Source organism: Esox lucius, chromosome 8 (assembly GCF_011004845.1).
Source record: "Esox lucius isolate fEsoLuc1 chromosome 8, fEsoLuc1.pri, whole genome shotgun sequence".
Classification (NCBI taxonomy): domain Eukaryota; kingdom Metazoa; phylum Chordata; class Actinopteri; order Esociformes; family Esocidae; genus Esox; species Esox lucius.
The window spans coordinates 25,478,376-25,503,151 of record NC_047576.1 but is presented as its reverse complement, the minus strand read 5'-3'; the positions used below and the strand labels follow the sequence as shown (position 1 = coordinate 25,503,151).

The following is a 24,776-nucleotide window of genomic DNA, read 5'->3' as shown; positions in this document are numbered from 1 at the left end:
AGAGAAGAGTGTAGGTGATACAGAATCCAGTTTCTTTCTAGGAATTCAAGAAGAACAATTTAACTGATTGACTAAGCCTACAGCATCTTGGTAGCTACACATAAAAACAATATATTATTAACGTCATGCCGTTGGACAATGCCATAGTTATAGAAAGGCATATGGTGTTGTCCTCATTCACTGAACATTGTCAGTCAGCCAATAGAGCCACATTACCAGCCCTGCTAGCACTATTTTCTCTCTCTCTCTCTCTCTGTGTGTGTGTGTGTGTGTCTGCGTGAGTGCTTTTTTAGTGTGTACACATGAATACTTGGTGTGTATGTAGGTGTATGAGAGCAAACAAACAACAGACATAGTGTAGGTATTCAGGATCTTATGAGACACAAGGAGCAAGATGAGGGAATGTTCATGTTTGTATAGGGCAGCCATAGCTGTTTAGTAAACGTTACACTTTTTGAACCGATTTTACAAATCAAAAGCTTGAATCTTCATGCATTTCATATTTCATGATATTAATTTGCATAACATATTTTATTAGACTGACCAGCTCTCCCCTTAGTCGCGTCAGCCAAGCTCCCCACCAACATAAGCTTCACTGCAGCCCCACGGTTTCCATAGCGACATATGACAAGGGGTGGGGTGCGGTGGGGGCGGGGGGAATAGAGACCGGTTACACCCACCGGAAAACATGTCTGCAGCGGCAGCAGAAATGAAATGGAACGAAACTGGATTTTTTTATGGGATCACTTTTTCTGTCTAAAATCTCCACACAAATGTATATTTGCTGCTATAAGAACATTCCGATATCGCTGCAAAACTGCTTTTCGTTACTGGATTTCGTTTAGCACGATTTGGTGTAGCCTGCCAAATGTGAGTGTTTTGGAAACATCGTCGAGACTTGTGTGTGGGAGGAGGCAGCGGGGCAGACCCACTTCCCTCCATGGTCTTTTTTAAATATTTTGTCGCCAGGCAAGACAATTCTTAACATGGACCAGTATTTCGAGTATTCTTAAGAAATTTACCAATATTATTTGTTAACCCATATCAGTAACTAGCTGGCTCACAGTTTCAGTATGCCCGATCGATGGTTTCTTTGAAGCTTGACAGTGCCTGGCTGATACAGGCCTAATTTTTTTCGATCTGGAAATTTCTTGACAGGGGAAAGCCATACGGGTTTTCCTGACTATCTAGCCTAGCATTAGCTGTTTCGCTGCATCCCCAAATTAAATGATGCAAGTTGTGTTGTTACATTGATTTTTTTTTAGATGACCATATCATCTAATTTTAGCATATCAATTTAAACACGGTATCTTTTATGGGATTATCGGCAAGTCGGAAGCAAATATGGTAAATTGGAGGTGGCTGCTGCGGGTATCGAACCGCTCCTTTTTGGCCTTCTTTTTTTTCTTCTCCATGTCTACGACTTGTCTCTACTTCATATATGTGGCTCCTGGAATAGGTGAGTCCATTAACCTAAAACAATTAATTGATATGTGTTTATTATTCAACTTATTTCACACGAACGTTACGTTAACATAGGAATGCTTTCCTGGCTAGCTGGGTCAGGTGGTTGGCTAACCGTTAGTTAGCTGGCACTGGACAGCTAACGTAGTCAGTTAGTTCATTGTGTCAAGTCAAATGGACCAGCGAGGGATCATTGTTCACGCGCGTTTATTAAGTGTAGCCGTTGAACTTTATCTCGCTATCTATCTAATTATTTGTTTATGTTTGGATGATTCGTTGCAATATATGTACTAACGTTAATTATTAGGCTAGGTAGGTACGTTAAGCATCTCATTCACTTCAGTCGTCAATTAACGTTATCGTTACTTTGTTAACTGTTGTTGCAGTTAACTGTAGTGTAACATTACTAACTAGCTGCTAACGTTAGATGTCTTGTAACTAGCAACCTTTACTACCCTGTGCGCTCTGTCGGATTGATTTGTAAACAGTACTTTAAGGTACAGCACCGTGCTGTACAGTGATAATTAGAAACAAACCAAGTACCAACAATGTGACAGTGTCCTGCTAGTTAAATTAGCTAAAACTAATTAATTATTTTTCCTCCAAGGATTTTTGTAAGGAACTGGTTACTAGGTGATTAAGTCTTACGCGTTTGTCGCTAGCTGCTAAGCTAACGTTGTCAACCAAAACCATAGCAACCAACGCTCTGAATGAAACCAGCTACCTACTTAAGTGGATCTTATCCTGTGAAAAAACACAGAGCCCATCTACCAATTAGATTATTTTCCGTCACTGTGGTCTGGCCACAAAAATCTATTTGATGTTTGAGTCGGCATTTTTTGCGACCCATTACAAATGATTGGCCCTCGTTCGTTTAGATCATTCCAAATATTTTTTTACTTGAATTATTCAATGCCATTTTTTTGTAACCGTATGAGGTTTCGCTTAGTGTTCAGTTACATCACTGCTACCGGAAAATCCATATCGAAAGCCTTGGAGAAAATAACTGACCGAGTAAATTCAGAAGTGACGTGACATGGATAACTATTAATGTTTTTAGGTTATCCACTATAGTGGATTTTAATTGCAGCGCTAAGGATATTTGTCAAGCCTATAACCTAAACTATTGTAGTCTACAGTATGACACAATTAAAATGGTAAATTGCATAGCAAATATAGGAATGGTGTTTTATTCATTTCATGTGCATTTCATGACAACAGGTATTCTTTAGTTGTAACTCCATGGTAGAAATCCTGTCAATGTAAGAAAATAATTCAAATTTTGTTGGAGAAAACATCTACATGGTCATTGTAGGCGATAACAATAATAATAATAAAAAAAAGAGTATTACATTATTGTACTAAATCTGTTGACTTCATAATGTCCATCATGTTTTCTGTCATCATCATGAGGATTTTCTTAGAAGTTGTGTGCATGCGAGATGGATCAACAAATCTGCACTTCGCTTAACCCAGTGGTTCCCAATTCCTCTAATACCCCCGCAGTACACATTTTCATTGTAGCCCACATGCTGTTAGAGGTTCTTGAGGACCAGAGAGAATCCATTGTCTTAATCGTTAACCAACCATTCTGGAACCAAATATGTGCGGCAAACCCTGCATTTTCTGAGTTTTTCCTGGTTTTTCCTGTGCATCAACTGCGCTGTTGCTTGCTCTTCATGTTGGGTATCTGTAAAGCACTTTGTGACAACTGCTGATTTAAAATATTAAAGTTCAAAAGTGTTCACATACAGTGTCACATTAGTGACAAAACAGTACTCATAATCATTGGAACCAAATCCACCCTCACCAAAACTGGCACTTTCACTCACAGTATCGATGACACTTGTCCCCCCCCCCACACGTAACCTTGGCGTCATTCTGGATTTTACACTCTCCTTTGATCAGCACATTAAATAGACAGTAACATCATCATTCTTCTACCTCTGCCACATTGCCCAGCTCAGACATTCCTTCACCTATCCTGCTGCTGAAACCCTAATACATGAGTTTGTAACATCCCGTCTTGACTACTGCAACTCCCTAATCACTAGCATCAAATCTATCTCCCTCCGTAATCTCCAAATGGTTCAAACCTGCACCCAGACTATTCACTCACACCAAATCCTGGCAGCATATCACCCTATCCTCTGTGAGTTACACTGGCTTCCTGTCTCCCAATGCATTGACAACAAGCTGCTCCTACTGACATATAAAGCCCTAAACAATACCACCCCTGCCTACCTCTCAGAACTTCTTCCATATCAACCTACACATTCACTCCATTCCGGTACTGCGGGCTACCTCATAATCCCAAAATCCAAACTCAAAGGCTTTTGTGTCAGGGCCTCCTCCGGGAGTTGGTGTCAGGGCCTCCTCCGGGAGTTGGTGTCAGGGCCTCCTCCGGGAGTTGGTGTCAGGGCCTCCTCCGGGAGTTGGTGGCAGGGCCTTCTCCGGGAGTTGGTCCTAGGCTCTGGAATTCTCCCCAAAACTATTCGTGACTCTGAGACTATCCCCATCTTCCAGCAATGCCACAAGACTTATCGGGTTAAAATCACCTACCCCTAGCCATGCCCAATCCCATTCTCAAAATGTTCTTAGTTTTCTCATGGTATCTGTTGTTAGTTTCTGTTTCATGTTAATTTTGTAAAGCATCTTTGGGTCCATGAAAAATGCCAGGTTTTTGTGATGTAAAAGAATGAGACCAAGAAAAATCATGTCAGGACTTTTTCCATTTTTTAATGTCACCTATATTGTGAACAATTCAATTGAAAAAAAAACTGAAATCTTTGAGGGAGAAAAATGAAAAACCTTACAATAACCTGGCTGCGTAAGTGTGCACACCCTCTTATAACTGGGGATGTGGCTGTGTTCAGAATTAACCAATCACATTAAAACTCATGTTAAATAGAAGTCATTACACACCTGCCATCATTTATAGTGACTGATTAATCAAAAATAAAGTTTTACTGTAGGATTTTCCTGACATTTTCTTAGTTGCATCTCAGAGCAAAAGCCATGGTCTGCAGAGATCTTCCAAAGCATCAGAGGGATCTCATTGCTGAAAGCAAGAAGGAAGCCTTTTCTCGTTGGAAAATGTTATGTTCTGATGAAACCAAGGTTGAACTTTTTGGCCATGATTCCAAAAGGTAATTCCAAAAACAACACTGCACATCACCCAAAGAACACCATACCCACAGTGAAGCATGGTGGTGGCAGCATCATGCTTTGGGGCTGTTTTTCATCAGCTGGAACCGGGACCTTAGTCAGGGTGGAATTATGAACAGTTCCAAATACCAGGCAATTTTGGCACGACAACGACCCAGAGCACCCAAATCCACAGATAACTGCTGCATACTCTTGTCTTTTTGCAATTGAATGCCTTTGGCTAGGTTGTGATTAGAATTGAGAGTTGGTTCTGAGTCGACGGAACCTGGTTAAATATTGTGGAAATCACAAGTAAATATATTGACTCATTTTCATAAGGGATTGTATCAATAGCAAGTGCAAAATGTGACAAAACATTTTCTCTATAACAAAACCCGCTCCATTTGTAATTCGGGCTACAAAACCCTTACTCTCCTCAACGTCTTTCAGACAGAGAGACCTTTTCAGGCCTGGCTGTGCATAGATGGTTCTCCTGAGGAGCACTAGGAGGGCATGCTATGTCAATGTATAGTTTTCAGTAGATTCACCTGACTGTACAGTGGGGAGAACAAGTATTTGCTACACTGCCGATTTTGCAGGTTTTCCCACTTACAAAGCATGTAGAAGTCTGTAAATTCAACTGTGAGTGACATAATCTAAAACAAAATTCCAGAAAATCACATTGTACGATTTACAGAGATCATACGTTTAAGTAATTAATTTGCATTTTATTGCATGACATAAGTATTTGAAACATCAGAAAAGCAGAACTTAATATTAGGTACAGAAATCTTTGTTTGCAATTACAGAGATCATACGTTTGCATTTTATTGCATGACATAAGTATTTGAAACATCAGAAAAGCAGAACTTAATATTAGGTACAGAAATCTTTGTTTGCAATTAGAGATCATACGTTTCCTGTAGTTCTTGACCAGGTTTGCACATCCTGCAGCAGGAATTTTGTCCCACTCCTCCATACGGACCTTCTCCAGATCCTTCAGGTTTCGGGGCTGTCGCTGGGCAATACAGACTTTTAGCTCCCTCCAACGATTTTCTATTGGGTTCAGGTTTGGTGACTGCCTAGGCCTTTCCAAGACCTTGAGATGCTTCTTACGGAGCCACTGCTTAGTTGCCCATCTTCAATGCTCTTACTGAGGGAAGGAGGTTGTTGGCCAAGATCTCGCGATGGCCCCATCCATCCTCCTCTCAATACGGTGCAGTCGTCCTGTCCGCCTTGCAGAAAAGCATCCCCAAAGAATGATCTTTCCACCTCCATGCTTCACGGTTGGGATGGTGTTCTTGGGGTTGTACTCATCCTTCTTCATCCAAACACGGCAAGTGGAGTTTAGACCAAAAAGCTCTATTTTTGTCTCATCAGACCACATGACCTTCTCCCATTCCTCCTCTGGATCATCCAGATGGTCATTGGCAAACTTCAGATGGGCCTGGACATGCCCTGGCTTGAGCAGGGGGACATTGCGTGCACTGCAGGATTTTGATCCATGACGGCATTGTGTGTTACTAATGGTTTTCTTTGAGACTGTGGTCCCAGCTCTCTTCAGGTCATTGACCAGGTCCTGCCTTGTAGTTCTGGGCTGATCCCTCACCTTCCTCATTATCATTGATGCCCCACGAGGTGAGATCTTGCATGGAGCCCCAGACCGAGGGAGATTGACCGTCATCTTGAACTTCCATTTTCTAATAATTGCGCCAACAGTTGTTGCCTTCTCACCAAGCTGCTTGCCTATTGTCCTGAAGCCCATCCAAGCCTTGTGCAGGTCTACAATTTTATCCCTGATGTTCTTACACAGCTCTCTGGTCTTGGCCATTGTGGAGAGGTTGGAGTCTGTTTGATTGAGTGTGTGGACAGGTGTCTTTTATACAGGTAATGAGTTCAAACAGGTGCAGTTAAAAAATAGTTGAAGAGTACCTATGATAAGAATTACAGACTTCTACATGCTTTGTAAGTGGGAAACACTGCTGATTTTGCAGGTTATCAAATACTTGTTCTCCTCACTGTAAATCCCCTCTCTCGACTTCCTTCAGCTGTAGGCTATTTGGTTATGCTGCTTGCGCTCACCCAGCGTCTTCACGTTCATGTATTTATATTGTTAGTGACTTAAATATGTTCATTGTATATTTTTACACTGTATATCGCATATGAAATGTTGTGGAGAGTAGCCTACATACCATAATCTACACAGTAATCGTCTTTTCACCAGTCATCTTTGTCTGTCTCGGGGAAAAAATAGTGATTCTACTAGATGTAACTTCTTACAAATTGTATAGCAATTGTATGGAATCGTGTTCATTTGGCACCATGTTTGGTTGAGTTTGATGCTTGTAACATAACTCGCTCATCTGAAGCAGCTGTCTTCTGTAAATAGTAGCTAACGTTTCTAGTGGTCGGGTTGAAGTAAATCCTCAAGTTCAAAATGTTATCTCACTGGAAAGCAATGGTACGTTTTGCTAATCTATATAACCTTTCAGCTAGCCCACCACCATTTTTAATAGAAATATATGGAGGTAAAAAAAATAATAGATCGTAAAAATGTCATGTATGGAAATTCTTTATGCTCCATAGGGTATGTTCGTGTAGAGGACCCGTGTGCTCACACTTGCATGTGACTGGACAACCGACCAATGAAATATGATCATTGTATAGCGGTTTCACGCGGGCTCTAAATCGAACACAAAGTCAACGTACAAATCACTCCACAAAAGAAACGAAGTATCGCATACATTCGGCAACATTTTCGATTTTGATATTGCACAACGTGATAGTACGATAACGGTATTGAGTCAATACTGTACACCCCTGGTTTGAAGTTAACGTATTGCAACATATTCTATTCAGAGGAAGGGAAGTCCGGTTGTTAAATGTTCCTTTTTTTAATAATAATAATAATTCCGAGATGAATGGGCTAATGACAATCTGTTTTTGGAATGATTCAGATAAATTTTGCTTAGAACCAGAACATGTTGTATGTAGATGTTCATATACTATAGTGGACAAAATTATTTTGGCTACATAGTACAGCTGTTTTTGTGACTTTTGTTGGTGTTTAATAGATTAAGACAGAGTGGACTTTAATTTCTTTATTTAAGTCATATTAGATCAGTGTCTAACACAAACTATGAGATAGGTCTACTTTTAGCCAACCTTGACCAAACATTCTTTATTTGGAAAGATTTTTCACCCATTGTTACTCTAAATATACATTATGTACAGATGTTTTGGGAAGTATGCTCAGACCCCCGAAAACGAGGCTTAGCCCCCCATCCATGATTTTCTAGTGACGTCCCTGCTTGGGTATAAAAGAGAACTAGGATCCACTTGTTTTTCTGATGTTACTCATCTCCACGACGGCAGGACGGTTGACCGTGAAATCTGAGAAAATGCTCATACATCTTCTATACATCTGTAAATCTACCTGCCCAAGCTCATTGTGGGGGAAACCTACCGACCTGGCAACACTGCCAATATGAAACATTTCATCCTTCGGTCATATTTGCTGCAGTATATCACTGGTAGGCTATTTAGCGTATGAGAGCAAAATTGTTTTACCATGTCTACCCACAGAGGCGGTGCAAGATTTTGGGAAGGCGACCGCCTTTGAGTTTTATATGCAGGAAAATCTGTGGTGATTAATCTTTTGGAATGAGCCATTTTAGTCAACCAGGTATAACAAGGTCGTTGTGAAGAACAGGAACACCCATCAGTACTAGCTAGTATTACTAGATCATTCTTCCTAAGCTCCTAGGGAGTTTTTTTTTTTTTAGCTCCCATTGGCTGACTTCACTCTTCATAGATGCCAATTCTAGCCCCCTAATTTCTGCTGGGGAGATTACCTTATTCTATTGAAAATGTTCACATAATTACTGGTTTTATTTGTAAACTTCTGGCTTATATGCATTTTGTCACTTTTCTTATTTGTTATGCTGAAAAACATGTCTAGGCTGTGTTCTAAATAACTCGCGTCTAGGCATAGAGTTGTTTAGATCAAACGCTTCACCCTAAGTGTCAGAGGCGTGGGCTGGCTGCTGAAATGTATGTTACCTTGATAGGGATAATTTGTCCTAGTTCTCATAGATTATTTCCAAAAAATATCTTTGGCTTAGGGATGTCAGGATACCAGAATGTTTTACTTGGATTTGATACCAGAGAAATGACATGATTTTCCATACTCATTTCGATACCAAAACACAAAAGTCTAATGCATGAATTATTTATTTATTCTTAAGTTTAACTTAAGTTTATTTCCACACTATACACCTTCTTTTATTTGTCATATAGGGCGGGTTATTGAAATGCTCTAGTTGAGATGCGGCACTTGCCATGAAGATGGCGACTTTCTGTTCTTTCAAAGGAAGAACTAAGTGTGCAAATTTTAGTTGGTACAATCGATACTGCAGTGTGTTGAAAATGGAGATCCGAATCATTAGTGGCCCGGCACTGTCATTCAACCCACCTGAAACCCACCCACCCATTATCCAAACTTGGTTTCTGGCAGCACTCTCCTGTGCCTGCAGTTTCTTGTGTGGAATAACAGCCTCTGTAAATGACGCTCTGGGCTGGCCCTGGTTTTTCACTGTGGTTAACATGGAACTGTGGCTGTTTCCCCCAATCAGTGAGGGTTGTCTTCTGAATTCTGTGTGGTGTACCATGTGTAGAATAGGGTGCTATTTAGGAGCGTGTAGGCCAGACACTGATTTCTTTCCTTTTGTTTATCCTGCTTCTCGTCACTGCTGCTGGGATGGAGTTAAACTATAATGGAAGATGTGCCTGCCACCTTTCCTGGAGACTCAGGGAGGGAAAGGGGGAATTCAACCAGTCCAGTAGACTTAACTACTCTGTCTGTGTGTGTGTCTCTCTCTCTCTCACTCTAGCGAACACATACTACTTCATGGTGCAGGCCCAGGGCATCATGTTGAGGGATAATGTGAGGACCATTGGCCAGATGATCCGGCAATACACCAATAAGAACGCTACCCTTAATGGCACAGGTGAGTTAGCTGCTGTCAGTCTGACCCTAGTTAGGAGACCCCAACATTCAGCCCCATCTGAACCCTGTTACGGTCGCCGCAGACTAGACACAGGTTGGGTAAACATGACAAGGTTTCTAAATGAAATAAATGTCTGAATTATAGCTATTGCTGTGGAGTTGACAGTGCATCAGCCCATAAAAATACAGTTTTGTATTTTATTTTAGCCTTTTTTTCAAATGTTTGGTGGTTTTTAGCTGCACCTGGTCTAGTTGAAAAAAGTGAGTTGTTTTTTATTTTTTTGTATTTTTTTACGTTCATTAAAATCATCAATAATGATTGTGAACATTATTGGTTTTCAAGGACGCTTTATAATTTGCAGCAATAATTAATTAATTTGCTAGCCTGAGGCTGCGGTCGGAGTAGCCTGGATAAATACGAGTCCGATCGCCCAGCATTCTTATTCAGCATCACTGGTGGTTGTCGTGCTGCTCACACACACAGAGCTGAAGGCGGAAAACCGCACATACACAGTTAACCTGAGAGCTGTGACTGAAAACGACTACAATAAATGAATGAAAATCCTGTAAATACATGGTTTTTGATGCTGATCTCTCTATAATTGCTTATAGTACAATATTAGCTGATCCTCTATCAAACATTGCATTTATTAGATACCATTAGATACCCCTCGTTATGTTTAAAAAGGTAATTTTGCCAACGTTCTTTGCTATATCAAAGCCAAATTAGCAGCTAATAAGCTGACCTAACAGCTACAGTAAAGTTATTTGTAGCTCACTTTACCAGCCTGCTTTCCCAGCCAGTGATGAGTAATAACCAGGACGTACTGCAAGTTTGTGACTTGATTGACTTAATTTCATTTGAGCATGAATGTGTGTCTACATGAGACTGAGAGCTTGGTAGCTACTGTAGCTAATGTTATTTTTCTGAACCTAGAATCGTGCAACATGGACATGATAACATAGCTAATGAGGGAATTGTTGACATATTGGCTTAGTTAACACTGATTATTCTCATATTTCGCCATTATAATTAATGTAATATAGCTGAATGTTTTCACACAGTAATTAATTAATTAGTTATTGAAACAATATTTTGCATCATAGATTAGAGTCAAAAAGTACACCCCAGCTCAGCCAGGCCAAGTACATACTATTATTTTAGCTCACGCTAGAATGAATAAATAATAATAGTGACTATGTTTCTCTTTTTCTTTCTGTGAACTAGCTGAGCCAAACGAAAAAACGAATTTGCCTGACCAACTAACAGGATGAATGTGAATAATTGGGTTATTAGTGGGTTATGTCATTTGAACTGTATTTAATTATGTTCAAAGATTGTTTCATTTATTATTTCCACATTTAACACCTGAGAACTTGTAACACTAACAAGTCAACTCACATCGGGGAGGGAAAATGGCTAATTGGGCCCAATTAGGACATTTTCACTTAGGGGTGTACTCACTTTTGTTGCCAGCGGTTTAGACATTAATGGCTGTGTGTTATGTAATTTTGAGGGGACAGCAAAATTACACTGTTATACAAGCTGTACACTGACTACTTTACATTCTAGCAGTGTCATTTCTTCATTGTTGTCAAATGAAAATATTTACAAAAATGTGAGGGGTTTTCTCTTTTTGTCATACAGCACAAAGAACATTGATTTCTTATTGTGTCGTTCATTCCGGTAGATTACCCAGATGGCAGTAACTCCAGTGAATACATGGTACAGCCAACCACATACCTCCCTGAGAACTTCACATACGCCCAGAACCTCCCCTGCCCCGAACGCTTACCTTCTATGAGTAAGTAACCAGAACGTTTACCTTCTGTGAGTAAATAACCAGAACACTTACAGTGGATATAAAGTCTACATACCCCTGCTAAAATGCCAGGTTCTTGTGATGTAAAATAATGTCACCTTTGATGTGACCTATAACGTGAACAATTCGATTGAAAACCAAACTGTCTATTAGCATGGCACATTTTGACGTGGCAATATTTGCCCACACTTCTTTGCAAAAGCGCTCCAAATCTGTCAGATTGCTAGGACATCTCCTGTGCACAGCCCTCTTCAGATCACCCCACAGATGTTCAATTGGATTCAGGTCTGGGCTCTGGCTGGGCCATTCCAAAACGTTAATCTTCTTCTGGTGAAGCCATGGTTTTGTGGATTTGGATGTGTACTTTGGGTCGTTGTCATGCTGAAAGGTGAACTTCATCTTCAGATTTCTAACGGACGCCTGAAGGTTTTGTGCCAAAATTGCCTGGTATTTGGAACTGTTCATAATTCCCTACACCCTGACTAAGGCCCCGGGTTCCAGCTGAAGAAAAACAGCCCCAAAGCATGATGCTGCCACCACCATGCTTCACTGTGGGTATGGTGTTCTTTGGGTGATATGCAGTGTTGTTTTTGGAATTACCTTTTGGAATTATGGCCAAAAAGTTAAACCTTGGTGTCATCAGAACATAACACATTTTCCCATGTGCTTTTGGAGGGCTTGATTTTTGTTTTTGCAAACATCAGCCGGGCTTGGATGTTTTTCTTTGTAAGAAAAGGCTTCCGTCTTGCCACCCTACCCCATAGCCCATTCATATGAAGAATATGGGAGATTGTTGTCACATGTAGCACACAGTACTTGCCATACATTCCTGCAGTTCCTTTAATGTTGCTGTAGGACTCTTGGAAGCCTCCCTGACCAGTTCTCTTCTTGTCTTTTCATCAATTTTGGAGGGACATCCAGTTCTTGGTAATGTCTCAGTGGTGCCATATTTTCTCAACTCGATGATGACTGTCTTCACTGTGTTCCGTGGTATATCTAATGCCTTGGAAATGATTTTGTACCCTTCTACTGACTGATATCTTTCAACAATGAGATCCCTCTGATGCTTTGGAAGCTCTCTGCGGACCATGGCTTTTGTTCTGAGATGCAACTAAGAAAATGTCAGGAAAATCCTCCTAGAACAGCTGAACTTTATTTGTGATTAATCAGGGTCACTTTAAATGATGGCAGGTGTGTAATGACTTCTATTTAACATGAGTGTGAATGTGATTGGTTAATTCTGAACACAGCCACATCCCCAGTTATAAGAAGGTGTGCACACTTATGCAACTAGGTTATTGTAAGGTTTTTATTTTGAATTTTTCCCCCTTGAAGATTTGTTTGTTTTTCAATTGAATTGTTCACATTATAGGTCACATGGAAAGTGGAAAAAGTTCAGACATGATTTATCTTTGTCTCATTCTTTTACATCACAAGAACCTGGCATTTTCAACAGGGGTGTGTAGACCTTTTATATCCACTGTACCTTTAAACCAGCTGTTGGTCTGCAGTGTGTGTTTCACTACGATCAGCTCACTATTTTGTGTCAACTGTCCTGAGATTTGTTATTTAGGTGTTTTTTGTCTCCCCCTTGCTTCTCTTTCCCCCTTGCCTCCCGCCTTCCGTCCGGCTTACCACACTAGATTGGATCTAGATAGCCATGTTTCCAGGAGTTAAACATATTGCATTACCCCTAATCAACTCTGTGCTATCAGTGCAATCTGGCTCTATTCCATGGCCTGCTCACACCTCTCTGTCAGTGTAGTCTTTTGGCCTGGTGATAATATTTTAGCTCTCAAGTTGGGTTTGCACTGTTAGCCTGTTCTATTCTGGCTCTAGCCTACCACTGTGATAATGTAAATAGGTGACATTTCTTCCCTGCCTCCATGGTTCAGAAACTGACGACAGTCTGTAGGTGTGTGTGTAGGTGTGGTGGGTGTCCCTTTTGTTGATGCCTGGCAATGTGGGTGGATTGATTTCCTGCCTGTTGGGCCCTGTCCGGGGCCTCCCCCGGGTAGGGCCACAGTGTCACCGGACCTCCCCGTCTCAGTTCCAAGGTGTTACGCTGCTATATTATTGTGCTGGGGGATATGAGGAATGCACTACTAACTTTTCTCAGTCTCCTCCAGTTTTACATTTTAGGAGGACATGAGGTCCTGGTCCACACCTGCGGATTACCTGGTTTGGGGGGCCCGTTGCTGTCCCTGTCCTTGTCCACCTGGTCATATTTCTGACCTAGTCTAAAATCAAATAGACTCTGAATTTAGCCCAGAGAAATGTATTTATTATTCCAATTGGACTCTTAATATCTCACCCGGCACAGCCAGAAGAGGACTGGTCACCCCTCTGAGCCTGGGTCCTCTCTAGGTTTCTTCCTAAAATTCAACCTTCTTAGGGAGTTTTTCCTAGCCACTGAAATTCAACACTATTGTTGTTTGCTCCTTGGGGTTTAAGGCCGGGTGTCTCTGTAAAGCACTTGGTGACAACTGCTGTTGTAAAAAGGGCTTTATAAATACATTTGATGAAAAAAGTGTCCATAACAACCGCATTGTGACTGTTACATTTTCATTGCATTTTCGTCGTTTAGCTAACACATTTCCAGAATTACACTACTGAATGCAATACATTTCCTACCTTTGTCTTTGTTTATCAGAAGTGTCTATTTTTTGTGTGTGGTTGTGTTGTGTTCTCTGGCTTATGTGGATGTCAACATGAAAGTTTGTGATATGTATTCTCAAAGAATCTTTGTGCGTGTGTGTGTTCTCAGAGGGTCCTATGCATGTGAATATGACTGAGATACCGATGGAGGAGATTGATCTGAAGTTCTCCAAGTACCTTGATGTTCAGTTTGGAGGCCACTGGAAACCCAAGGACTGCAAACCGCGATGGAAGGTACGACCGATGACGTTTGTCGTAATGTCATTTGACCTTTTATTGTCAGATGTTACACATGGCATTATCACATGTTGTGGGTTGTGTCTGACAGTCCCGCCCCCTGCATAGGTGGCTGTTCTGATTCCGTTCCGCAACCGTCATGAGCACCTCCCCATCCTGTTCCAGCACCTCACTCCCATGCTGCAGAGACAGAGGCTGCAGTTTGCATACTACGTCATTGAGCAGGTACTGCCATTCAGTGTGTCTGAAGAGGTTCTTCTGTTACTGCCGGCGTTTCTTCTCAGCCAACCTATTCAGCCTGTCTAGTTCATCAATATAGCCTTTCTTTCACCTTTATCCATCCCTTCCCCTCTCTGGTTCCAGTGTTTTATTGATTTAATAGGAAAAGGGGACAAATATACAGTAATCCACAAATGGAAAGCGATTTAAAAATGATTCAATGCAGGGCAATGTTATTGAACGTCTCTATCTCTCCCATCAGTCTGGTACCCAGCCGTTCAACAGAGCCATGTTGTTTAACGTGGGTTTCCTGGAAGCCATGAAAGATCTGGACTGGGACTGCCTGGTGTTCCATGATGTTGACCACATCCCGGAGAACGACCGGAACTACTACGGTTGTGGTCAGATGCCTCGCCACTTTGCAGCCAAATTGGACAAATACATGTACCTGTAAGTCACTGAACACGCCAAGGGCACAGAAGTCAACACGCCAGAAGGTCACAGATGATCTTGTGGATATCATTTTTATGTCTCTAAATTGGCAGGTGAAATGTAGACAACAGTTAATTGATGTTGACTCTACAGTTGTTGTTTTTTTTGTAATGTGAATTTACAGACTCATATCAAGAAAATAAACCATAACAAACTATCAGTTCTTCACTCTGGCAATATCTATCTGACCATTCCATTCACACCAGCTGCCCCCAACCAAAGCCTAAATAAACTACTACCACTAATCAAACATCTAACTGATGGGAAAAACAAAGTATACAGCTAGATTGCCATACTTTGCCAGCCAACAGTTTAATAAGAAATAAAAACATTCTCGTTGAAAAGCTGCGTTTGCAGAATAATCATTATTTCTCTTCTATTTTATGCTTTTTTGCAACCTGCTCTGGTGTGCCATTTAGAATAGCTTACATATAATGAAAATAATCTTTGGTCTGATTTCATATTTACCCAAAGCCTGCCATCCAAGTCTAAGTTCACAAATCAAACACAGCCAAAGAAAATATGTTCCAAATTTGGTTGTCTAGAGGTAAAAAACACAAAATGTAATGTCAGGTGCATTAACACATTTTTTATAATTTCTTTATGACAATGACATGAACACAATATTCAGCATTTACAGTGGGGAGAACAAGTATTTGATACATTGCCGATTTTGCAGGTTTCCCCACTTACAAAGCATGTAGAGGTCTGTAATTGTTATCCAGAAAATCACATTGTAAGATTTTTAAATAATAAATTTGCATTTTAATGCATGACAAGTATTTGATCACCTAGCCACCAGTAAGATTTCCAGCTCTCACAGAACTGTTTGTTTTTCTGTGAGAGCTGGAAATCTTACTGGTGGCTAGGTGATCAAATACTTATGTCATGCATTAAAATGCAAATTTATTATTTAAAAATCATACAATGTGATTTTCTGGATAACAATTACAGACCTCTACATGCTTTGTAAGTAGGAAAACCTGCAAAATCGGCAGTGTATCAAATACTTGTTCTCCCTACTGTATATTAAAGCATTGCACAATGGGCGTTTTTGGATTTCTATCATTTGAGCCCATCCTGTCCATGATGACATAAAAATATACTGCCGTCATTTAGCTAGCAACGGTAAATAAATTCATGAACTTAAGTGTAATGAAATAAATACTCATGTTTTTCCCCTTTGGTCCTAGCGTAGCATTTGCCTTGAAATGATGGATGTTAGTACAATATTTCTTAAGCCTCTCTGCATGTACATTCTTTTGCTAATTAATAATCCTAGCGTTTGGCTTGCAAAAACAAATGTTCTCATAAGCCTTTCGGCATTTAAATACTTCCGTATATTAATAATTTCTCTTTAGTAAAGTGATCTCTGTTGTATCTTACTGTTAGAAATCGGTGGTTTCGTATAGTGGTCAAATAATGTAGAACCCGTATCAAATCGAGGGAGAAGTTCACTCACGTTTATTGGAAAATTGCAGCACAGATGTCATTCGGTGAACGTTCCAGTATCTTCTCACTGTAATGTTGGTTACCAGCTAGCCTATACATTAAGGGCGTTTCTACATAGCAAAGATCAGGTTTCCAAGACCGTAAGCCCCATGCCAAATGGGCAATGCGAACATTCCTCTGGTCATTAGAGCACAACCTACAGAGAAATAATCTAAACAGAGATGTTTCTGTTGTTCTCATTATCTAGGCACATTCACTTCCAATGAAACATACATTCACATTATAATTGTTAATGTTCAGATTCCACACTACTGACCCATATTAGGAAATTCCTAGATTGGCAAATGGTACCTCAGCATACTGTTGGATCTATAAGTCAATAAAATACAAGGAACAATGTAATGAAATGCAGATTAACTGTCTCACTTCAGTTTGTACTTGATTAAATATTCCGATGTGTAGCATTAGTTTGTTTGTTAAAATGGGCTGGGTTTAGAAACAAAATAGTATTTAAATGTACTGTGTCGTAGCCATTATATTTGGCAAGTTGTTGTAGAATTTCCCTTGAAAGTGACGTGTAGTCTGACTACAGTTTGGGGCGTCGCCATTGGCAGGGCATAATAAAATTAGGAAAAGGCGCATTTTAGCAAACCCTGGTGACATGAAGAACAAGTGAAATGGAGGCAATCATGTTACTTTGTCATTCTTTCTGTTCACACGAAAATGTGTGGACAGAACGAAAAAGTGTGAACGTATCGATAAGTAAAAAATAAGTGGTGTTTTAGAATCGAAAAGTACCTCACTTTGTCTCCACCCAAATGTTGATATATCATGCAACGCTATTATTCATTCATGATGCTTCCTGTCTCCAAGTCTTCAGCAGTTTCACAGGGTTCTCTCCCTCCCCAGTGAGGCTAAATCTATGGAGATGTTTCTGTCTGGTGATGTTTTCTTTGTTGACTGTTTTATAAACTGTCTAAAAGCGTAATTGTGTGTGTCTGTCAGTTTGTTGTAACAGAGCTAGACTTGTTCTTTGTTACCTGGTTGCTTTCCTGTGATACTGACTGGTAAGGTCTCTTTTCTTTTTTCTTTTTCCTTTCTGTCGTTTGGTTTTAAGTCACTCTTTCCCCAGGCAGAGCTAGGCTACGTAGTTATAGGTGTCTGTTCCCTGTCTGTGTTGCGTGTATGGTGACTGTGTTACAGGTGTGTTTCTGCGTCTGTGTGTAATGCTGTGTGTGTTGTCCACAGACTACCCTACAGTGAGTTCTTTGGGGGCGTGAGTGGACTTACAGTGGAGCAGTTCCGCAAGATCAATGGCTTTCCCAATGCATTCTGGGGCTGGGGAGGAGAGGACGATGACCTCTGGAACAGGTCAGTAAGTTGTGTGTGTAAATGTGCATTTGAGAGATGTCTAAAAATATAACTCCTTCCTAGCTTTGGTTACTCTGTGAAAGGCTTTGTTTGTTCCTGTTTTTTGTAGAGTGCACTATGCTGGTCTGAACGTTACACGGCCAGAGGGAGAGATGGGTAAATACAAATCCATTCCACATCACCATCGAGGAGAGGTGCAGTTCCTGGGCAGGTCAGTCCATGCTAGGAGGGCATAGCAGTACCTAGTATTTGATGTGGGGTGTTCTTAAACACACCTTGCACATTTCCTTACTTGAATGGCTGTTGAATCCCAAATTAGTCTTTACTGTTGCTCATCTGTACCGCCATCTGTGGGCAGGAGTAAGTTAACTTTTTTGAATTTTCTTTTTTCTTTTTTTTACTGTTGCATCCACATTTATGTAGCCCTTTGGACTCCATGGTTTATTAAAAATGTAGTCTTGGTGCAGACAGTGTTGATGGAACAATAAGGGTTGCTTGCGTCTAGGCTTAGTGTTGGTGACGTTAGGTTCTGTGTACTTCTGGTAAGCTCGCAGCAGAGCTCATGTCATTGTAAGTTAACGAAGTGATAGGCCGTGACCTCCCTGTGGGGAGTAGGGGTGCTGCCCTGTGGTACGGACCTGAAGTAGCCTCAGCACACCTTGATGAGTGTCCGGTGTGCCGCAGTCAACTGTTGTCCGCATCCTCCACTTCCCACGGCCATGAGCCGGGAGCTCAGGAAGCATTTGCTCTCCACCTTCAGGTAGGACGACAGAACCAGCAGAAGCTGTGTGGTGGTGGGCAACAAGAAAAGTGGATATGCGTATTGGAATGCCACCAGCCACTGCAAGCAGCATGTGTGAGGCGGACATTATCGACCTCTCTCCCGTCTCAAGTTACAACCAAATCGTTGCAAGACTGCATGATAACGACATATGGCCAAAAGGCATCTGTCCGGTTGTAAATGGGGGCATAAACCAAGTCCTAAGTATTAGGGTAAACCAAGGGATCTCCTTTGTGTGAAAAGCTAACTAAGGATCCCCTGAATGTCCATCCATCCATCTTCTTCCGCTTATCCGGGTCGCGGGGGCAGCAGTCTAAGCAGAGATGCCCAGACTTCCCTCTCCCCAGACACTTCCTCCAGCTCTTCCGGGGGGACACCGAGGCGTTCCCAGGCCAGCCGGGAGACATAGTCCCTCCAGCGTGTCCTAGGTCTTCCCCGGGGTCTCTTCCCGGTGGGACGGGCCCGGAACACCTCCCTGGGTAGGCGTTCAGGAGGCACCCGAAACAGATGCCCAAGCCACCTCAGCTGACCCCTCCCGATGTGGAGGAGCAGCGGCTCTACTCTGAGCTCCTCCCGGGTGACCGAGCTTCTCACCCTATCTCTAAGGGATCGCCCAGCCACCCTGCGGAGAAAGCTCATTTCATTATAAGGATCCTGCTAATGCCATTAGCATTATTAATAAGGATCCTGCTAATTCCATTAGCATTATTAATAAGGATCCTGCTGATTCCATTAGCATTATTAATAAGGATCCCGCTAATACATTAGCATTAATGATTACGGTCTTTCTAATGCTGTTAGCTTTAATGCTATGTACGTTTTTCTGTGGTACTGTGTAATTGGATTAATCTAGGCTAATCCTCATTCTTCTCTCACTGTGACTCCTGGTATAAACAGTTGGTTACAGTGCTTTCAATTTTTCAGACCCCTTCCATTGTTCTCCCTTGTTCGGAAATAGATTAAGTTGATTTTTTTCCCCTCATCAATCTACAGACAATACTAGGGCTTTAATGGTACACATTCATATCTGAATCGTACGGTCCCAGGAGATCTCGAAGGTTTGCGCTTTAATCCACATAAAGACATTTCTCAAATGAAATGGCTAGCTATAATTGTGTTGAATGCCTCTTGAATGGAAATATCTAAGATTTTTCTGTACTAAAATCATGAAGACACTTTTGGACTCTGTATGTACCCAACTCGCTCACTCAGGACGATGAGATTTGAGCTAGCGCGAGTGACGCGTCAGAGGGTTACATTGATCTCCCCCCACTAAAGACAGTTAAATAACAATTAGTGAAATAACAATTATCCACAAATGAAAATATTGTAACGGAACCCCAGTCAATTGTGGTTCAAGCAATATGCATTTGTTGATAAATGTTAGTGGCGAGTTGTAAGTTGACCTTTTCAAATATTTATAGGTGACATGTGGGCTTACTGCATTTTAGGCTATTCTATTTAACTTCTGGAAGGTTCTCCCATCTCCAACATGAACTCTTTTTTTTTTTCTTTCAACATGAACTCATTTGATCAGGCAATATGTATTTTTATGTAGCGAATAGGTTGTGATGTCGATGCGGGACTGTTCTAACAGCTCGCAAATCCTTTCTGTGCAGGTACAAGCTGCTGAGGTATTCCAAAGAGAGGCAGCACCTGGATGGCCTGAACAACCTGAATTACACCCCGGAGATCTCCCTGGGCACCCTGTACAAGAACATCACTGTTGACCTCCACCCTGACATGGCCCCTATCGCAGACTACTGACCTCTGGCCCCAACCCCCTACGGCCCCGCCCGACGCCATGAACACTTTCACACACACAACCCTGCACAACAACTGGGACACCAAAGCCGGGCAGAGAGGGGTGGGCTGGGAGGAACACCATGTAACGTTGCCAAGAAACCTCACTCTGAAAAAAAAAAAAAGTCTCCAACTAAAATATGAGAAAGGGGCCTAGGGTCTGTTTAATCGAACAATTGATTGTGCGCGAGTGTGTGTGCGTGCGTGCGTGCGTGTGTGCTTGCGTGTGTGTGTTTGAGAGAGGCTGTGTTGCTGCATGTCAATGTGTTCATGCTGGCTTTAGCTACTAAGCTACTTTCACGTCAACCCCTCATGATACTATTTGAGGAGACGGGCAGCGTTTCATACCCGATGTTTACTGCAAAGCCTTAAAGTGTCATTCCCGCCTCAGAACCTCTGCTCTGGCTGCCTCCCATATGTCGCCCTATTCACCACCCAGTGCGTTACTCTGGACCGAGACCCGTTTTGACCTGGGCCCTAAAGGCCACGGTCTGAAGTAGTTCGCCATGTGGGGAATAGGATGCCATTTGGGGCTCTGGTTTTTTTTTCTCTCTGCTCCGCTCAGCACAGCTTTCACTTCTAATGTCTCGGTACTATCACCTTACAAGCCAACTGACCTTTTGTGTCGTCACTTTATATTATTTTTTTACACATATCGTTCGTTTTTTAAAAGATTTCGAATATTCCTTGATGAGGTGGGAGGGGCAAAATGAAGGAGGCCGTGTAATGTGACATACATTTTCAGATGTGTTCTATTGTCTTTGTATTTATTTTTGGCTTTTTTTAATGGACATTTTAAAGCGCTCAATCCTGTTTCTGTTGGTTACACGATGAGTGTTTTGCTGTTCCCTTTTCTGCACTGCCGATGCATCACAGAACACGTATGTAAATACTGGCCTCTTAAAGCTTGATCACAGAACACGTATGTAAATACTGGCCTCTTAAGCTTGATCACAGAACACGTATGTAAATATTTGGCCTTTTAAACGTTCAGAGCATGTCACCGTTATTATTCCAGATGATTTTAATTTTTTGGCAGCTACCTTTTTCCTAAGGACTTAACAGAGTGCGTGGTTCTTCCATTTAAGTGGGAAGATGTTCTAACAATTGATGGAAATTTGGCTTAAAAAAAGAAACTACATTGAAATCCCTTAGGTTGACCATCTTTTGCATGCCTTAATGTATTTTGTTACCAGATGTTTTTTTTTTATTGTAATTTATTTTTATTCTTTGAAGATGTGTATATTTTTCCAGTTTTGCCTTTTTTGTTGTCTTTTTCTCCTCTTTCTTGAGGTGCACTGTGTGAAAAAGACTGAGCAGCGTTGTGGAGTGTTATCCTGTACAAAGACAGGTGGAGGTCAGGGGTCAAAGGACTGTAATAGCTTTGGAACAGAGTGTCACATGTCACTTCCTGATGCTGACAAGAGACACGTAATACCCTAGACCAGAGCTGAGGACCATCGCTGCTAAAGATGCTAGGCTGAGATGTCACTCTATCTTCCGCTTGATTTGGTGGTGGATGAGTGGAAACAGTACCAACAACCTGTTTGGTACAGGATTATGTTTCAAACGTATGTGTGCGCGTGTGTGTGTGTGTGTGTGTGCGTGCGCACGCTTGCATCTGTGTGGCGTGGCTCGTGTGTTAATTAACTGGACCATGCATTTGAGCATATGTTAGGTGTCTGTAATGCGCGTGAGCTTGCTATTTTGCGTGCGTGACATGTGCCGTGTTTCTAATATGCTTGCGAGGCATTGAGGGGCCAGAATGAGAGAACAGCAGCCACTGTTAAAGGCATTCCCTGTTCTTGAATGGCGCCGGCAGATACCTGGGCCATGAACACTTTTAAATTGTTCAAGTTTTGAGCACTACAAAGATTAGCAAGGGACAAATTAAGGACCTGTTTATCTTGTTTTCTACCTGTTTACTTTTTCCCCTCATGTACATTGAAACTTTTATATTTTTCCCCATTTCATATTTAAATGTTTCTGTGCATTTTGCTAGTGATGTTGATTTATAGAACTGCTTTATCCAAACAACCCAGGCTTTCTCTATCATAGCATTGCAAGAATGCAGGAAAACGAGAGCATCAATCTAACTGTGACACTCCTGTTCTGCCTCTAGCATCGGCATTGTCTGAATTAAAAAGAATATGCTGAGTACTTCTGAGTGGAATCCGATGCATCCTGATCAGAAGTAGTGGTCTATCCAGAGAGCGGGGTGTGATTTGGGACCTAACTCCCTGCTCTGTCCTGTCACTCTTGAAGTGCTGTGGAGGAGTGTCCTGAAGATGTTTACACAATCATTTTTTCTCAAAAGCTAAAGTGGCTAACACTGGCCAAGCGCCAGGTTAAATCTGTTTGGTTTTGAAAAAACGTAGCTACAACAGTTACATAAGACCTCAGCGGTGTATTGAGAAATGGTGTAGAGACAAAATCCAGAACATAGTAATAATACATTCAATGGGAGGTGGTGAACTGTGCCAAAGTCCCAATTATAATACATACCCGTCATTCGTCTACCAGGCTTCTGTGTCTTCTACACATGAATCTACGCTAGTCTTTCTGTCCTTTTTCCCCCTCTTCCATTCATTTTCCCCTGTGAGTCTCCTCTGTATCTCAGCATCTCCTCCGTGTTGAGAGGAACTAGACAAGACAACTGTTGGTAATTGGGATCAGGGTTTAGGTATCAAGACTCATATCTATGGCATCCAGGGTATGACATAGACAACATATCTCTACATGGCTCTGGGTCTTTTGGGTATGGGTCGCAGTTCCAGACTGGGTCCAGGGATTTTCTCGGTCTATGCCTTTTTCTTAGTAACAGTTTTACATAAGAGGATACATTCTCTTGTTTTTATACTTTAAGATATGGGCAACCAAGTTGGTTCAAGTCCCCACCTATTGGAGTCACTATGAGTTACTGTAGAAGAGTGATGCTGAGTCTTTGGGTCAGTTATATTACTACGAGTTTTAAAGGTATTTGTTAGAGAACGCACCCATCACTGGAGCTGGTTTCTGATCAGTATTGTGGATGAGTCTAAATGGCACCCTATGTAAAGTGTAGTGCTGGCTCTGATCAAAAGTGGTACACTGTATAGGGAGTAGGGTGCAATTGGGGATTTCCCCTCTGAGTTGTACATATTGCTATTGCCTCTGAGGGGAGTAGGTAGGTAGGGAAGGAAGGAAGGGGTGTTACTGGGTTCTTGGGCAGTGCTACATCTGTTCATCCACCCCCAGCCCAGCTACCATCCCACTCCTCACCCATCCTACTGCTTCTTTATTGGTTGTTCAAAAGTCCTAAAAGAAATAGAACATTTTTCAAATTTCTATATTCACCATTACACAATTTGTAATGTAGAGTATTACATTTTTGCAGTATTCATATTTGTGCCTTGAGGTTTTTTTTTCTTTTTTTTTCCCACTTTGCATTCTCGGTTGAAAGATGCAGTAAAGGTTTGGATTGTTTTAAAACTGAAGTTAGAGTGCACATGTATTTCTTTTTTTATTCTTCTAACTTTGGGTTTTCCTTTGTCTGGAGCTCCGAGTTTCTGGGAACATTTCCATTGCAACGGGCTGAGTAGGATTCCAAAAAAGGAGGCAAGATGCCATCCTGTTTCTTTTGTGTACCAATGGTTGGCCGTATCTAATGTTTCTGCTGTCTATTCCGAGGCCTGTACTACTCTGGCTGCTTGGACCACGATATGCACAATCCTCTTGGACACAGGGCCCTCAAATCTCTTCGCTATGCTTCTCTGTCCGAACAAAGAGTTATGGCCGGAGCCACCTGTTCTGTTACCATGGTCACCCAGGACATGCCGATGGTACGGAGGAAGTAGGGACTTTTGAAATCAAGTCTAAGGGAGTAAAGTGTCATATCTAGTAAACAAATCAAGTTAACGCATTCACTGTCAGGCATATTCATTTGACTTCATGGATTTGTAATTCTTGGATTATTAGGGAGATGCATTTGTGAAAATATGAACTGTGAACGCCTTGTCGATGGGGTGTCAAATGACCTTCATTCGATGTAGCCTACTTGTGCGTCATTTGCACAGTCTCGCAGCTCCATGTTGTTCAGCAATTTAATTGGCTATAGGCATGTGCTAGAGTTCCTGCCCCACCAGGCAGCACGGACCCCTTTTTAGATGGTGAAGCCAACCCGGTTACCCGTCCTGTCAATCTTCCTCAGTTGTTGGTATAACAGCCAGTAAAAGTCTACTAGAGTTGAGTTAAACTGTTGGACTTTGTAAAGTTTTTATTTTTATTTTTTTTTTGTCAACAGAATATGAATAAAACACCTTTATTGCCATGTTCTGGGAAA

The 24,776-nt window shown here is 41.5% G+C and overlaps 1 protein-coding gene across 1 annotated transcript; it reads left to right on the top strand.

The window, feature by feature from the left end:
- Nucleotides 1-679: 679 nt before the first annotated feature.
- Nucleotides 680-24,776, top strand: b4galt6 (UDP-Gal:betaGlcNAc beta 1,4- galactosyltransferase, polypeptide 6). Its single transcript, XM_010872312.4, has 9 exons — nucleotides 680-1,459; nucleotides 9,504-9,620; nucleotides 11,311-11,424; nucleotides 14,210-14,334; nucleotides 14,446-14,562; nucleotides 14,819-15,006; nucleotides 17,749-17,871; nucleotides 17,981-18,082; nucleotides 20,272-24,776. Exons 1-9 carry the CDS (start codon nucleotides 1,345-1,347, stop codon nucleotides 20,417-20,419), a joined length of 1,149 nt encoding a protein of 382 aa, XP_010870614.1. The 5' UTR covers nucleotides 680-1,344; the 3' UTR covers nucleotides 20,420-24,776.

What these genes read in the sequence shown, in the direction of transcription:
- b4galt6 (XM_010872312.4), top strand. Translation starts at nt 1,345, where the DNA reads ATGGTAAATTGGAGGTGGCTGCTGCGGGTATCGAACCGCTCCTTTTTG. An exon ending in ATATGTGGCTCCTGGAATAG is followed by an intron (nt 1,460 to 9,503) that starts GTGAGTCCATTA and finishes CTCTCACTCTAG; the next exon opens with CGAACACATACTACTTCATG. An exon ending in CGCTACCCTTAATGGCACAG is followed by an intron (nt 9,621 to 11,310) that starts GTGAGTTAGCTG and finishes TCATTCCGGTAG; the next exon opens with ATTACCCAGATGGCAGTAAC.